The sequence below is a fragment of the Staurois parvus genome, unplaced genomic scaffold (assembly GCF_062004578.1).
Source record: "Staurois parvus isolate SC_StPar_1 unplaced genomic scaffold, SC_StPar_1.0 ptg000082l, whole genome shotgun sequence".
Classification (NCBI taxonomy): Eukaryota; Metazoa; Chordata; class Amphibia; order Anura; family Ranidae; genus Staurois; species Staurois parvus.
The window spans coordinates 1,635,273-1,653,105 of record NW_028317878.1 but is presented as its reverse complement, the minus strand read 5'-3'; the positions used below and the strand labels follow the sequence as shown (position 1 = coordinate 1,653,105).

General features: G+C 41.1%; 1 protein-coding gene across 3 annotated transcripts in view; it reads left to right on the top strand.

Annotated features, from left to right (window-relative positions):
* The window catches only part of CREB5 (cAMP responsive element binding protein 5), a 567,180-nt gene that overhangs the window by 511,856 nt on the left and 37,491 nt on the right, over positions 1 to 17,833 (top strand). For all 3 annotated transcript variants that reach the window (XM_089669884.1, XM_089669883.1, XM_089669886.1), the window contains one exon: positions 4,144 to 4,470. In XM_089669884.1, the coding sequence (XP_089526010.1) occupies positions 4,144 to 4,470 (327 nt within the window). The remainder of the gene's footprint in view (positions 1 to 4,143; positions 4,471 to 17,833) is intronic.

Sequence of the window (17,833 nt, the reverse complement as noted above, 5' to 3'; positions counted from 1 at the left end):
ATGCTCCCAGGAGAGGAGAGAAAGCCACAAGGATTTCAAATCCCCAGACCTGTGAAGCGTCTTTCTCTCCTTTCCTTGCAGCGATGATAGTACAGGCTAGATGGCATGTGATTGGCCAGCACCATACATATGACGATGATGAGCAATCAAACTGTCATCCCTGCACAGAGAGGAGAGAAAGTGGTGGGGATTTCAAATCCCCACCGCTTTCTTTCCTCTCCTGCTGCTGAGCACTGAACATATGGGGCATCTGTCTCCATAGTATACATCCCCACACGCCCACTCTCTGCTCAGCATGGGATCCCTGCAGGGAAGTTTCCCGCACCGCTCCTGTGTGAACTCAGGCTATGACAAGCCTGGGTTCACAAAGGAGCAGTGGGGAAACCGCATGCAAATCCCCACCGCTTTCTCTCCTCTCCTACTGCTGAGAATATGGCGCATCTGCCACCAGGTATGCATCCCCTCATGCCCACTCTGCCACTCTCTGCTGTGGGAAACCTCCCTGCACTGCATCTGTGTACGCTATTCTTTGCGGTGCAAATCGCACCACAAAGTATCAGTACTCGCTATCGACGAGTACTTAACCAAAAGTATTGGTACTCATACTCACCGATTAAAAAACGGTATCAGTGCATCACTACTAGAAATGGTGGCAATCAGCGACTTATAGCAAGACTGTGATTGTACGGTGGGCATTCTGACACTAACTGACTGGGTGAGAACTGGCTAATTGCCACTGACATCTCCAGTGACACTAATACAATAAGCGGTGCTAATAAAAAGCACTGTCACTGTACTAATGACACTGGGCAGGAAGAGGTTCACATCTGGAACGATCAAAAGATTAACTGTGTGCCAGGGAGAGTTTTTACTGTTTACTGTGTGGTGTTTTACTAGGGGGATGTGCTGGTTTTTATCTAAAACATAAAAAACTCTATAGCGCAAATGGAGAAAAAGTGATTAGCTCCCAAGCAAGAAGCCATAGTCTCTGTATGCTAGATCCAGGTGTATTAATCCACTTCTGTAATGGCTGCAGCTCTTCTCAGTGGTGTATTTAGGTTTTGTGCTGCCCTAGGCAACGCAAAAACCGGACGCCCCCCCCTCCCCGGCTGAGAGAGAGCCTGACACTGACACCAGACCCCCCCTCCCCCCCACGGAGAGAGCCTGAAGGTGACCAACAGCACCCCTGCCCCATCCCCCCCCCACCCAAGAGAGCATTCCACTAACACCCCTCCCCCACACCCCCACCGCGACATAGAGAAAGACACTCATCTTCACAGCTCTGGACATCCCTGGGAATGACAGTTGGTCTCTGCATACACCATCAAGCAGCCCCCAGCCTCTCTCAGATCCCACTTGGTCCCCATGCCACATATATTCCTTCTTCCAGGGGGCAGTGCTTCCCCTAAAAAATGCCGCCCTAGGCAAATGCCTTGTTTGCCTTGTGGTAAATACGCCCCTGGCTCTTCTTACAGGGTATTGGACATCTCTGTGCACTAAAACAATAAACAAACAGGAGGCGCCTTCTGTTTGTTTATTGATGGTTTTTATCTCTCTGCTTTGGAGGGAGATAAAAACTGGGATAAATCCCTACCGACAGGAGAGAGATCTGTGTTGTATACATTCACAGATCTCTCTCCTGTCAGTTGCTTGCCAATCACCGGGTTCCAGCCATGAATCGCTGGCCATGACCCCGTGATTGACATGTACAGGACTGACACTCACTAGCTCTCTGCTCATGGAGCACAGAGAACTGAGCAATCAGTGGTCTTTGAGCTGGCGGGGCATAGATGCAGCATCAGATCAATACTGCATCTAGGTAAATATGATTTAAAGTGTTACTAAACCCACAAGTGTAAAATAAGTCTGTATATGCAGTAAAGCATGCTTGTTATACTCACTGTGGAACCTAATGGGTTAATCCTCTGCATTGTGTAAAAAAGCTGTTTGATCCTGTCTTCTCTGCCCCTCCTTGTTGAAATGTCCACCTGAATCCCCAGTCACATGCACATGCTCAGTTTGGTTTGGTGTGTATTGCTAGAGAGGTTTTTGTTTTCTTGGGAGGGTGCATATGATTAGAACAGGGCCAATCAGCACTGTCCAGACAGAGGGTCAGGGGTTTCACATCCTCCTACAGCAGACAGAAAACTCCTCCTACAAGCTTTAACCAGTGCTCTGCTGAAGTCACAAGACTGCTCTAACTGCTGATGAGAAAAGGTATTTGGCAGTTTATATTTACTAAAATAATTGCATTTCCATGTTGTGTGTACTGTGGGAGAGCAGATATAGTGAATACTAAACCCAGGACCTGGATTTAGTAACACTTAAAAAAATGTATGTGTCCTGCTTTAGCAGTTGATTTTCTACTTCCTAAAATAATGTTTAAATGGATCAGACCATTGCCAATTGATTTCTACAATATGCTGATGCAGTTATTGTTGGCATAGTTGAGAAAAGTGATGCTGTAATGCTATGATAAAATAAAGTATTGCCATAAAAATTTAACTGTAATTTATAAAACAGCTTCTGATGAATAATATTCAATAAACAATTATCTGATACATTAAATGAAACTGATCAAAAGGCAAATAAACATGCTACTCTCCAAACTCCTTAAATCAGTGGGGTTGATTTACTAAAGGCAAATGGGCTGTCCACTTACAATTGAAATTGAATGTGGTAACTTTTCACGTTTTAAAGAATACCAAATTATGTGCAAGTAAAATAAAAAACAGCATTTTTGCTTACACATGATTGGATGATGAAAGTCTGAGAGCGTCACCTCATTCACTATGTCCTTGGGAAAATTCCAAAGTGCAGCTTCCCTTGCAAAGTGAACAGCGATTTTGGCCTTAGTAAATCAACCTTAGTATGTACGCTGCTTGCCAACCTAACATCTAGTGAACATAAACTGATTTCTGTCCAAGCTACAGTATAGATGATTCATGCAAAACACAGTGAAATTATATGACTGCCAGGCATTAGTGGCTCCTTAAAATTAACAACAAAAGCTGACACCAGAATATAATAGCACATGCCTATTGCTGCCTGCACTGCATATACCATTATCAATCTTCTAGAACACTCCAGCAGTCTCAAAGCCTGGGGCAAACAATCTTCACATTCTGACCTGAACTTCCAGGACCCACCCCTTCACAATGCAATTCATTAGATTAGGGAGGCCCAAAACAGTGAACTTAGAGGTGTTAGGGGCATGGTAGAGCTTCAACCTTTACCAATTTATGTCTCCAAGGCTTTGAGGCTCTATAGAGAGTACTCTAGAAGATTAACAAGGATACAAATGGGCACTTTTTATTGCCTGCATTTATATTTTACCAGGTTTTATTGGTGAGTTAGGACAAGGATAAGAATGTTGATTTTTGTTATGTATAATATATTTGAAGAACACAATGTATTCAGCCATTGGCTTTCTATAAGTGGGTGCTTTCATTCATGGAATTATTTAGGCTACAATTTTAATCGTGTGGTGAAACACTGCAGGCATGGTGACTGTTCAAGGACAATATGGAGGTATTTGTGGTAAAATGTATTGGTGCATGATAGGTTCTTATTTTTTTACAAAATTTGTTTTCAGCTGCTATGGCTTTTTGCTAATTTGTAACTAAGGTCCTTCCTATGCAGCACAGAAAAAACTTGAAAGTCCTGCCCTGCTCTCCTATAATCCTATATACACCTAGAGGTGTTGCATCTACAAAGCATAGGGAAACCTGTAAAACAAATCTGTTTTCTGTTAATTTGTGTTTAATAGAAAATCTACTGCACAGCTTAAAAAAGAAAAACAAATTTAAGCATGTAAATAATAATAATCAGAGATTTTTTTCGTATTGCCTAAAATAGAGCAAAACTTCTTTTGCTGATCTGACCATCTAATTATGGTTCATTTATATTTGCTTCTTGCACTACTTTGTTATAAAAGCATTGTTATGTTATTTTGCTGTTTACATTTTCTTATCTGTTCATGTGCAATATCTACACTGAAAAATCTATTTATATGTATTGCTTCTAATGCACAGATCAGTGTCTTCCCTTTTTTAAGGTCATAATAATAATATAATGTAGTACATGTATGTTGTTTTTATGGAATATGTTACAATTTTTATAGCATGTCTATTTTTTTTCTAGAGATTAAAGGCAGCTTTAACCCATCATCCTGGAACTATATCTAATGGGAATATGAACTCAATGGGACATATGATGGACATGATGAACTCCCGACAGGAACAAACACCACATCATCATATGCACTCACACCCACATCAGCATCAGAACTTGTCACAGCATCATCCGTACCCTCATCAGCAGCACCAGCACCCCACACATCATCCACACTCCCAGCCCCATCACCAACAAGGTCATCCTCACCACCATTCCCATTCACATCTGCACCCACATCCATCCCACCATCAGACGTCACCACATCCTCCCCTGCACAGTGGTGGACAAGCACAGGTAGGTGCCAATTGTATCTAATATAATTATTTAATATGTACTTTTCATGTTTATCTGAAGACTTTTCTTTATGCCAGGGTTTGTTCTTCTGTTCATTCTGCCAATGCTGTCATCACTACCTTGGGCAGTTGGGGTCTGTGTGATGGGGGCTTTGGCCACAGCAACACCAAGCAATCATTTTTGTTTAATGGCATCATGGATAGCAACAAGAAGCATTTGAAAGTTAAAATACTGGGACAAGTATGATGCTTACAAAAGCAAGGCCTAATTTTTTTCTCAAATAGTACTAAGAAAGTTTATCAGATTAGAAATGAGTTGCCAGTTATTGTACCCAGACAGGAATTTTAGCAATACAAAGCCTAATTTTGTTTATCAAATCATACTAGCTCTTTAAAAAGGTAGGTATTTAGGCAATAACAAGCCTTTTTTTCTCAGAAAAAGTCTGCTAATAGTAAATTGAATGTTGAATTAGACTGTCAGTACATGGGACTATAATGCCAGCGTTCACATGCCATACTTACTTTATAAAAACAGGCCACAATTAATCTTCCTCCAAAATATTTTATGTAGTTTTAATAAATTGTCAGCTTTTAGATTTAAAACAGCAGGGTATTTTGTAAAAACAATGTACATTTGTTCAAAAAGGTGTAGCTTTTAGTTTGCTGAATTTAAAAATCAATTTTCAGTTCCTAGGATGTAAACAGATATTTTGTCAAAACGACTTCTATTTTTTACAACAAAATGCAGCTGTGGATGTACATACTCAGCTCCTGAACCTAAAAAGATCTTTTAGAAACAGGCTTTTTCTTCTTTTCCAGAAAGCATTGATTGTAGTATACAATACTTTTGTTTGTAAATGGTCATCTCTGGGGCTAAAACAGCAGGGTATTTTTGTAAAAATGGTCTCTACTTTTCCTTAAAAAAATGCAGATTTTGGTGTACTTGTCTTGAAAATAAGATTGGGGCTTAAATAACAATGTAAGCATCAGACAAAATAATGCAACTTTTAAGACACTGGTGGATATACAGTCATCAAGACACTGAACTCAATGACACTGCCAAATTGGTGTAAAATTAAGAGCTTAAAGTGATTGTAAAGCCACGTTTTTTTTTTCCTTAAAAAAAAAAAAGATGTTATACTTACTTGCTCTGTGCAATGGTATTGCACAGAGTGGCCTCTTACCTTCCCTTCTCTGGTACCCCGCCAGCGATCTCTGCTGTCTCTCCTATGAGTGCCCCCTGAACAAGCAGTGTGCTCTATAGACACACACAGCGTGGTTCATCCACGGCCCTCGCTCCTTCCTCACAGGATTTGACTTGACAGCAGCACTTTGACTTGACAGCAGCAATGGCTCTCGAGTTTTCTGTGAGAAGAGGAAGTGAAGGAAGAAGATCTGCAGTCGGGCACAACACTGGATCGCTGACAGGCTTAGGTAAGTGTTTGGTGGGGGAAGGAGAGGGGTAGGGAAAAAAATTTAGTGGGGAGTTGTTTACCTCAATGCAGGGAATGCATTAAGGTGAAAAAAAGACTTTAGAACCACTTTAAATGTTATAGAATGGTCCGCTCAAAGCCCAGACCTCAATTCAAATGAGGATCTATGGCAGCAGCAGTTTTGAATCATCCTCTGTAGAGCATAATAGCATACACAAATGAGCAAAAGGGCAGGGTACAAATGTGCAAAGCTGGTAAAGACTCCCAAAAGACTATATTGTAGCCAAAGGTGGTTCTTCCAGGTATGAATAGCTAGGCAACAAAATCTGTGCACAATACTATACATCTGTTTTAAGTATGTGGTGTAGCGCAAATCATTAAAACCTCAATTAAATTCATATAGATTATAGCTTATATAATGAATGCAGCTGAAATTCGAAAAATTAGAATATCGTGCAAAAGTTAATTTATTTCAGTAATGCAACTTAAAAGGTGAAACTAACATTTGAGATAGACTCATTACATGCAAAGCAAGATAGTTCAAGCCGTGATTTGTCATAATTGTGATGATTATGGCTTACAGCTCATGAAAACCCCAAATCCACAATCTCAGATAATGAGAATATTGTGAAAAGGTGCAATATTCTAGGCTCAAAGTTTCCCACTCTAATCAGCTAATTAAGCCATAACACCTGCAAAGGATTCCTGAGCCTTTAAATGGTCTCTCCGTCTGGTTCAGTAGGAATCACAATCATGGGAAAGACTGCTGACCTGACAGTTGTGCAGAAAACCATCATTGACACCCTCCATAAGGAGGGAAAGCCTCGAAGGGGAATTGCAAAAGAAGTTGGATGTTTCCAAAGTACTGTATCAAAGCACATTAATAGAAAGTTATGTGGAAGGGAAAAGTGTGGAAGAAAAAGGTGCACAAGCAGCAGGGATGACTGCTGCCTGGAGAGGATTGTCAGGAAAAGGCCATTCAAAAGTGTTGGGGACTTTCACAAGGAGTGGATTGAGGCTGGAGTCAGTGCATCAAGAGCCACCACACACAGACGGATCCTGGACATGGGCTTCAAATGTCGTATTCCTCTTGTCAAGCCGCTCCTGAACAACAAACAACGTCAGAAGCATCTTACCTGGGCTAAAGAAAAACAAACCTGGTCTGCTGCTCAGTGGTCCAAAGTCCTCTTTTCTGATGGGAGCAACTTTTGCAGCTCATTTGGAAACCAAGGACCCAGAGTATATAGGAAGAATGGAGAGGCACACACTGCAAGATGCTTGAAGTCCAATGTGAAGTTTCCACAGTCTGTGTTGATTTGGGGAGCCATGTCATCTGCTGGTGCTGGTCCACTGTGCTTCATTAAGTCCAGGGTCAACGCAGGCATCTACCAGGAGATTTTAGAACACTTCATCTTCCTTCTGCAGGCGAGCTTTATGGGGATTCTGACTTCATTTTCCAGGAGGACTTGGCACCTGCCCACACTGCCAAAAGCACCAAAACCTGGTTCAATGATCGTGGGATTACTGTGCTTGATTGGCCAGCAAACTCGCCTAACCTGAACCCCATAGAGAATCTATGGGACATTTCCAAGAGAATGATGAGAGACATGAGACCGAACAATGCGGAAGAGCTGAAGGCCGCTATTGAAGCATCCTAGTCTTCCATAACACCTCAGCAGTGCCACAGGCTGATAGCTTCCATGCCATGCCTCATTGAGGCAGTAATTACTGCAAAAGGGGCCCAAACCAAGTACTGAGTACATATGCTTATACTTTTCAGAGGTCCGATATTGTTCTATGTACAATCCTTGTTTTATTGATTGCATGTAATATTCTAATCTTCTGAGATTGTGGATTTGGGGTTTTCATGAGCTGTAAGCCATATTTATCGCAATTATGACAAATCACGGCTTGAACTATCTTGCTTTGCATGTAATGAGTCTATCTCATATATTAGTTTCACCTTTTATGCATTACTGAAATAAATGAACTTTTGCACGATATTCTAATTTTTCGAGTTTCACCTGTATATACTGTATACATATATATATATTAGCTAAGTACTAAATTGCTATATGTACAGTGCTCAGCATAAATGAGTACACCCCAACAGATTTGTCAGAAAACCTTTACTTTCCTTTCAGAATCAACATTTTCTATGGGCCACTATACTACAAAATACTCCCACAAATGCAGGCCATTGATTGCAAACAAGAATTGTTAATTTGCACACACAAAAAAAGTATTTTTGCAAACAAATTCATTCAAGATCATGATGCAAAAATGAATACAACCCAATGAAAGTCTTAGGAGAAAAGCTAAATTTTAGACATCAAAATCCTAAAAGAATTCAACTACAGGTGAGTCTAATTATTAATTAAACAAGTGTCCAGCAGACAGTTGATTATAAAAGAGCATTACTTAACAAAGAAAACCCTTTCCCATTTCATGCTGTCAGCAATTGCACCACATGGAAGAGAAATGTCACAAGGCCTGAGAAAGAAAATCATTTATTTACACTACAAGGCTACAGGAAGATCAGCAAAGCTTTATTTATCAGTCAGAATAATGTTGCAAAAGTAATAGAAAAATTGAGATAGATGCAACCATCTCACAGAGACATCCAGGCAGTCTATGGCAGTTAACACGTCAACAGAAGCGTCTTCTGATGGGAAGGATTGATGAAAATCACCATGCAAGTTCACTGCAGTTAGTTAAAGAAGTACAAAAACCAAATTGTGATGATTGTTTCCGACGAGACAATATGGCATACACTGCAGAGGAATGGCAAGTATGGGTGTCGTCCACGAAGGGAAGCCTCTCCTAAAGCCCAGGCACAAAAAAGCCCGTCTAGTATTTGCCAGGGCCCATGCTGAAAAAGAAGACTACTGGGACTCCGCACTCTGAAGTGATGAGACCAAGATAAATGTTTTTGGAACCGATAGCTTCAAAACTGTATGGCATCGCAAAGGTAAGGAGTACAAAGAAACATGTATAGTGCCTACAGTAAAACATGGTGGTGGCAGTGTCCTTCTGTTGGAGAGATGCATTTCATTGATGGTATCATGAATTCACATATGTACTGCTCTATATTGAAAGAGAAGATGCTACCATCACTCTGTGGCCTTGGTCATCGTGCACTTTTCCAACATGACAATGATCCAAGACACACATTTAAGACCACTGTTGCATTTCTGAAGAAGAACAGGGTGAAAGTGATTCAGTATGTCTCCTGATCTGTACCCAATTGAACACCTATGGGGAATTCTGAAGAGACAAGTTGAGCATCATTCTCCATCCAGCATCCAGGCCCAAAAAGAGGTTGTTCATGAAGAATGGAAAAGATAGATATCTCAATTTGTCGTCAACGTGTTCATTCCATGCCTAGAAGACTAGGTGCTGTCCTTACAAATCATGGAGGTCATACAAAATACTAGATGTAGTAGTTTTTGTTGTGGGGTGTATTCATTTTTGCATCAACTAATTTGAGTAAAACTGAATATTTTGAAATCTTTTATATTATTAACCTTAGTTTCATGTAATGAGCTAAACAAATGTCCTATAAAACTCAGTTTTGTCAAAACGTTAGAAATTGTTCTTGTGTTCATTGAGATATTGATTAAAATTATACTTTTCAAAAGGGGTGTACTCATTTATGCTGAGCACTGTATATATATATATATATATATATATATATAGTGCTCAGCATAAATGAGTACACCCCTTTTACAGTGGGGCAAAAAAGTATTTAGTCAGCCACCAATTGTGCAAGTTCTCCCACTTAAAAAGATGAGAGAGGCCTGTAATTGGCATCATAGGTATAGGCTTTGTTGGCAATTACAGAGGTCAAACATTTCCTGTAAGTCTTCACAAGGTTGGCACACACTGTTGCAGGTATGTTGGCCCATTCCTCCATGCAGATCTCCTCTAGATCAGTGATGTTTTGGGACTGTCGCTGGGCAACACGGACTTTCAACTCCCTCCAAAGGTTTTCTATGGGGTTGAGATCTGGAGACTGGCTAGGCTACTCCAGGACCCTGAAATGCTTCTTACGAAGTCGCTCCTTTGTTGCCCGGGCGGTATGTTTGGGATCATTGTCATGTTGGAAGACCCAGCCACGTTTCTTCTTCAATGCCCTTGCTGATGGAAGGAGGTTTGCACTCAAAATCTCACGATACATGGCCCCATTCATTCTGTCCTGTACATGGATCAGTCGTCCTGGTCCCTTTGCGGAGAAACAGCCCCAAAGCATGATGTTGCCACCCCCATGCTTCACAGTAGGTATGGTGTTGTTTGGATGCAACTCAGCATTCTCTCTCCTCCAAACACGACGAGTTGTGTTTCTACCAAACAGTTCTATTTTGGTTTCATATGACATTCTCCCAATCCTCTTCTGGATCATCCAAATGCTCTCTAGCAAACTTCAGACAGGCCCTGACATGTACTGGCTTAAGCAGGGGGACACGTCTGGCACTGCAGGATCTGAGTCCCTGGTGGTGTAGAGTGTTACTGATGGTAGCCTTTGTTACGTTGGTCTCAGCTCTCTGAAGGTCATTCACTAGGTCCCCCCGTGTGGTCCTGGGATTTTTGCTCACCGTTCTTGTGATCATTTTGACCCCACGGGGTGAGATCTTGCGTGGAGCCCCAGATCAAGGGAGATTATCAGTGGTCTTGTATGTCTTCCATTTTCTAATTATTGCTCCCACAGTTGATTTGTTCACACCAAGCTGCTTGCCTATTGCAGATTCAGTCTTCCCAGCCTGGTGCAGGTCTACAATTTTGTTTCTGGTGTCCTTCGACAGCTCTTTGGTCTTCACCATAGTGGAGTTTGGAGTGTGACTGTTTGAGGTTGTGGACAGGTGTCTTTTATACTGATAACAAGTTCAAACAGGTGCCATTGATACAGGTAATGAGTGCAGGACAGAGGAGCCTCTTAAAGAAGAAGGTACAGGTCTGTGAGAGCCAGAAATCTTGCTTGTTTGTAGGTGACCAAATACTTATTTTCCACCATAATTTGCAAATAAATTCTTTCCAAATCAGCCAATGTGATTGTCTGGATTTTTTTTTCTCCTTTTGTCTCTCATAGTTGAGGTCTACCTATGATGCCAATTACAGGCCTCTCTCATCTTTTTAAGTGGGAGAGCTTGCACAATTGGTGGCTGACTAAATACTTTTTTGCCCCACTGTATATCTATATATATACTGTGGATATATTTTTCCCCAATAAGAAATATTAGTGCTTATCTTACTCTTTGCTTTTAAAAATTTTGGGAAAACACTGGCTGTTCTCATGTCTGTATTTATTAAATCTGTAACTAAGATGGTGTCATGTTATTTTTATATAGGGGGTACTATGTTAGGTAAAAGTAAAAGACTCGACGTTTGCCTAAAATATAATAATTTTTAACTTTCACATTCCTTCCAAGAACTCTTTTACTTTAGAGTAGCACAGATAAAGCTCCAGTGTTGCACAGGTATGTGCATCAAGGACAGTGGAAACATATAAATGAAAACTAAACATGATTAGTGACAGATATTTCCAAGTTATTTGCACATCTTACAGCCACTTTACACCCCACAGTAGTTGGCTTCCTGTATTATATTTGTTCATTTTTATTATTACTGAGCATTGCAACTATATTATATATTCTGGATGGACCAAAAGAGCCGAAGAAATATGTCAAGGCCTATACAGAGGATTCTCTGGGCATAAATCAAGGCACAGTCTATCCCAGCAACTAAATAGCTTTAGAAAGCCCAACACTGTGAACATCTTAACAAAGCAGGATGAGTCTAAATTCAATCACCCGTTAGATTCATGGAGGCACTATAAGGGGGGGGGGGAATTGTCCTTTCCTCCTTCATCTCTTCCTAATCCCCCCCCTCCCCGTGTCTTTGGCTGGCTCCTAATACAAGGAGAGTCTAAAGGTGTTCAAAAAAAGAAGAAACATATGGAGCGATTAACTGATTAAAGGCCATGCGGGGCCAATTAACAGTTCAGGTAATTGATGGCTGTTTTCTAACCAATGATGAACGTTGGCTGGACCAATGGTAGATCGGTTTGATTTGAAGGGTGAGGCTGAGGGGGAACCTGAGAGATAATGCCCAAACTCAATAGCATTTCCTCTCCCTCTTGAAAAGTGGAGAATGAATAAGATATGCCCCTATAGGTGAAAGAGAGGCAAAAAGGGAAAGACCACCAATGCTTAATCTGTTGAGTCAGCAATTGCTGGATAAGTGGTTTTGTGTTCCTTTTGTTTCTGAATAGTGGATGGTGCTAGGTCTACAAAAAGTTTAATGGTCTAACCCTGTAGGATTAGGTCAGGTTGAATTCGAACCGCCGTCATCAGCTTTTCTTTGATTCTGTAGAAATGTTGCTTGATTATGATGTCTTGTGGAAGACCTTCTGATCTAGGTGCCCTTAAGGCTCAATGGATCCTGTCCACTTCCATCAGGTGTGGTGAAATATCAGGAATCAGATCTTTCATAAGTGTGTGGACCGCCCCCTCCAGGTCAGTGGTGGATTCTGGGAGTCCCCTTATACGCACGTTATATCGGCATGACCTGTTCTCCAGATCTTCTATTTTAGCATACGCCTCTTCCAATCTGTCTTGATGTGTAGAAATCATTGCTGAGTTTTGATTACCTTGGAAATTGTACCGTCCATTTTAGATTCAATAGTGTCAAGTCTATCTCCAATGCTCTGAAAATCCTGTTTAAGATTGGCAGTAATTGTCGTGCACACCTTGGGTCATAAGTAGGCCACTGAGGATGCTGTGGACCCTCCTGACTCCAAAGCACCCAGGGGAGAAGGTAGAGAAGGGATAGAGGGAGATGGCTCACCCTGAAGAGTGTCCTCTTGGTCTCCCTGTGATTGAGAGGAGAAAGGATCCCTCTTGGCTGCATGCATGCCACATTTGAGGTAATCGCGGCTGTGAAGCCATGAGGCTGCTGTGTGTCTCCCTTCCTCCCTTCCGGTGCCATCTTGGGAGATTTATTCTGCCCAGGGGAAATGGCGCACGGACTGAGACTGATTTCTGGGTTATAGGGTTTAATTTTGGATGGACCTATCATTCTCCGCTGCATCGCAAGGTTCGGTTGTCCAGCTGATGGTGTGGAAAGCTCTGCTCATACCTCTTACCACTGTTTTTAGCTGATATGTAGCCGGCGGTATGCAGAGCTCAGTCAGCTCAAGGCCATCCCTGACACCGCGTGTATGCGCACTCTCTGTAGTTTTTTTAATGAGTAGGAAGTAAGGGGAGAAAGCATGCAAAGCTGTAGGGGGACCCAAGGTAGTTTTCCGGCGCACATTGCAGATCATTTCTCAGGTTTACTTTAAATACCTAATTACCAGCCTATTACCATGCATGGGCAGAGTTTAGAAAATTTTTATTTTCAGAACATTTGATTGATTTGTTTAATGGTTAATTGGGTCACATTTTTTGAATGCAGTGAGAAGAAAATTCGAAAGAGCAGAATGGAAACATTTTCTTACACTAATAGTGTTTTTTGTTTGGGAAATTCCATTTATTCCAAATCAAATTTTAAAAGCAAAGAAAGTGTGGAATTATTTGGAATTATATTCATCAAGTAATCAAGTGCACTGATCAGAATTTTCATATGGATGTTTTGTATGGACATTTGTTCTTTATTCTACTACTCTACTAAATTTAATATTTTATAGCCAGCCTAATTTAGTGGTACTCAGATCTTCTTTGCCATTTCAATCTTCAGGAGAGTCTGATTGTTGGCTTATCACTGTGGTTGATAAACAGAAGGTGAAATGTGAATTTGGTGTCCAAAAACATATGTACCACAAGGTGTCAACAAATTAAAGTGTTTGTTCACCAATGCCAAGTCTGCCAAGCAAAATAGTTGAGTTGGAAGCTTTGGTGCATGAAGAGAACTATTATTTAATTGGTTTTGCTGAATCTTGGCTTCATTCTTAACATGACTGGGCCATTAATATTCCTGACTATGTTCTCTTTCGGAGAGACAGGGTAAATAGGAAAGGTGGTGGTGTCTGTCTCTATGTGAGAAGTGATCTCAGAGCGAGTGTGAAAGAGGACCTAGTTGATGGAGAGTGTGATGAAGCTGAAGTATTATGGGTGGAACTGCACGTGGGGGTGCGTACTACAAAGGATAATCATTAGAGTTTGTTATAGGCCTCCCATTGTTAATGAGGAGGTGGAGACTCAGCTCCTTGCACAGATCAAAAGAGCTGCAAGGGCTGGGACAGTGATAATAATGGGGGATTTTAACTACCTGGAAATTGACTAGAGTAATTGTACTGCAGGAACAGTAAAGGGCAAACATTTTTAAACCTACTACAGGACAATTTTATGGTACAGTTCATAGACGCCCCTACTAGGAATGATGCTCTGCTGGACCTGGTAATCTCAAACCATGCAGAGCTTATTACGAATGTCCATATAAAAGAACATCTGGGTGACAGTGACCGTAACACGATTTAATTTATTGTTAGCTGTAAACAGTGAGCACATACGGGAAAAATAAAAACGCTCAATTTTAAGAGAGATAATTTTCCAAGGCTGAGAGCTGCTCTCCAAGACTTAGACTGGGAGAGAATATTGGAATCGATGAACACAACACAGAAGTGGTAGTTCTTCAAAAAGACTGTATGTGAACACACTGCAAAATATATTCCCATGAGCAACAAGTTTAAAAGGCTAACAATGAAACCTTTGTGGCTTACGGCCAAAGTTAAAAAAAACTATAGATAAGAAGAAAAGAGCTTTTATTAAATAGAAAAATGAAGGAACACTTCCTTTAAACATTAAAAAGAATATAATAGAATATGCAAAAAGGAAATAAAGGCGCAAACATTTTAAACACACAAGAGATTGCAAAAGATAGCAGGACCAACCCCCAAAAATTCTTCAAATATATTAATAGTAACAAGGTCCAGTCCAAGCATGTAGGCCCTTTACAAAATAATCTAGAGTGGGTGACTGGGGACAAAGAGAAGGCAAATTTATTAAATACCCTTTTCAGCTCTGTGTATACAAAGGAGCATAGGGGAGCTCTTGTCCATAATGGGCATGGTATTGACACAGCTCCAGATGGTCCATATTGGCTCACAATTGATATGATCCAAAAATATTTAGACAGAATAAAGGCGAATAAAGCACCTGGGCCGGGTGGCATACACCCACGGATCCTTAAAGAATTGAGCTCTGTCATTTCAAAGCCATTGTTTCTAATTTTTAGGGACTCTTTAATGACTGGCATAGTACCACTGGATTGGCGTAAGGCCAATGTGGTGCCAATATTTAAAAAGGGGTCAAAATCTTTAACAAGTAATTATAGACCTGCTAGTTTAACTTCTATAGTTGGGAAGATACTGGAGAGTTTAATAAAAGACCACATAGATGAGCTCTTATTCGGAAAAAATATTTTAAGCAACAGACAGCATGGATTCATGAAAGACAGAAGTTGTCAAACAAATCTGATTTCTTTTTATGAGGGGGTGAGCAAAACCTTTGACAGAGGGGTGGCGGTGGACGTAGTATACTTGGATTTTGCAAAAGCGTTTGACACAGTTCCCCACACACGGCTAATGTGCAAGGCAAAGTCTACGGGCTTGGAAAAATCTGTATGTAAATGGATAGAAAACTGGCAAAAGATCATATTCAAAGAGTAGTGGTTAATGATTCATACTCTGAATGGTCTAGGGTTGTCAGTGGTGTACCCCAAGGTTCAATATTGGGACCCTTACTTTTTAATCTATTTAGGAACAATATAGGGTCTGGGATTAAAAATCCCATTTCATTCTTTGCAGATGACACCAAGCTGTGCAGTGGAATAACGTCCTTACAGGACATCTTCAATTTACAAGCCGACCTCAATGCACTGTGTAATTGGGCAACTATGTGGCAAATGAGGTTTAATGTTGATAAATGTAAGGTTATGCACTTGAGGGCTAAGAATATGCATGCATCATACATACTAGGGGGGGTAAAACTGGGGGAATCAATGGTGGAGAAGGATCTGGGAGTTCTGATAGATCACAAGCTTAATAATGGAATGCAATGCCAAGCTGCGGTTTCTAAAGCAAGCAAAATCCTCTCTTGTATTAAAAGAGGTATAGACTCCAGAGAGAGAGAGAGAGATATCATTTTACCTCTGTTCAAATCATTAGTAAGACCTCATCTGGAATATGCAGTTCAGTTTTTGGCACCAATTCAAAAAAAGAACATTGGGGAACTGGAGAAAGTACAGAGAAGGGCAACCAAACTGATAAGAAGTATGGAGGAGCTCAGCTATGAGGAAAGATTAGAGGAACTAAATTTATTCTCTCTTGAGAAGAGGAGATTGAGGGGGGATATGATCAACATGTATAAATACATCAGTGGTTCATATAGTGAACTCGGTGTAGAGCTATTCACCCTGAGGTCATCACAGAGGACAAGGGGGCACTCTTTACGCCTGGAGGAAAAGAAATCTCCAAACACGGAAAGGTTTCTTCACAGTGAGAGCTGTGAAAATGTGGAATAGGCTCCCTCAAGAGTTGGTTCTGGCCAGCTCAGTGGATTGCTTTAAAAAAAGGCCTGGATTGTTTCTTAGATACACAGAATATAACTGGATACTAACATTTAGAGATGAGCGAATTTCTCAAAAATTCGATTCGGCTGATTCGGCGAATTCCAGTGTGAAATTCGATTCGATGCGAATTTCTTCGCTACGAAGATGACTTATAAAAAGGGTTTCTAGGCTTCAGAGAGCCTTTAAATTAGTGCAGAACACTGTACCTTTAATTTAAATGCCCTTGGAGATGAGGAAAGAGAAGGAGAAGGAGAAGGAGAAGGATGAGAAGAAGGAGAAGGATGAGAAGAAGGAGAAGGAGAAGGATGAGAAGAAGGAGAAGGAGAAGGATGAGAAGAAGGAGAAGGAGAAGGATGAGAAGAAGGAGAAGGATGAGAAGAAGGAGAAGGAGAAGGATGAGAAGAAGGAGAAGGATGAGAAGAAGGAGAAGGAGAAGGATGAGAAGAAGGAGAAGGAGAAGGATGAGAAGAAGGAGAAGGATGAGGAGAAGAAGGATGAGAAGAAGGAGAAGGAGAAGGATGTGAAGAAGGAGAAGGATGAGGAGAAGAAGGATGAGACGAAGGAGAAGGAGAAGGATGAGAAGAAGGAGAAGGATGAGAAGAAAGAGAAGGATGAGAAGGAGAAGGAGAAGGATGAGAAGAAGGAGAAGGATGAGAAGAAGGAGAAGGATGAGAAGAAGGATGAGAAGAAGGAGAAGGATGAGAAGAAGGAGAAGGATGAGAAGAAGGAGAAGGATGAGAAGAAGGAGAAGGAGAAGGATGAGAAGAAGGAGAAGGATGAGAAGAAGGAGAAGGATGAGAAGAAGGAGAAGGAGAACGATGAGAAGAAGGAGAAGGAGAAGGATGAGAAGAAGGAGAAGGATGAGAAGAAGGATGAGAAGAAGGAGAAGGATGAGAAGAAGGAGAAGGAGAAGGATGAGAAGAAGGAGAAGGATGAGAAGAAGGAGAAGGATGAGAAGAAGGATGAGAAGAAGGAGAAGGATGAGAAGGAGAAGGATGAGAAGACGGAGAAGGAGAAGGAGAAGCAGAAGGAGAAGGATGAGAAGAAGGAAAAGGAGAAGGATGAGAAGATGGAGAAGGAGAAGGATGAGAAGGAGAAGGAGAAGGATGAGAAGAAGGAGAAGGAGAAGGATGAGAAGAAGGAGAAGGAGAAGGATGAGAAGAAGGAGAAGGATGAGAAGAAGGATGAGAAGAAGGAGAAGGATGAGAAGAAGGAGAAGGATGAGAAGAAGAAGGAGAAGGATGAGAAGAAGGAGAAGGAGAAGGATGAGAAGAAGGAGAAGGATGAGAAGAAGGAGAAGGAGAAGGATGAGAAGAAGGAGAAGGATGAGAAGAAGGAGAAGGATGAGAAGAAGGAGAAGGAGAA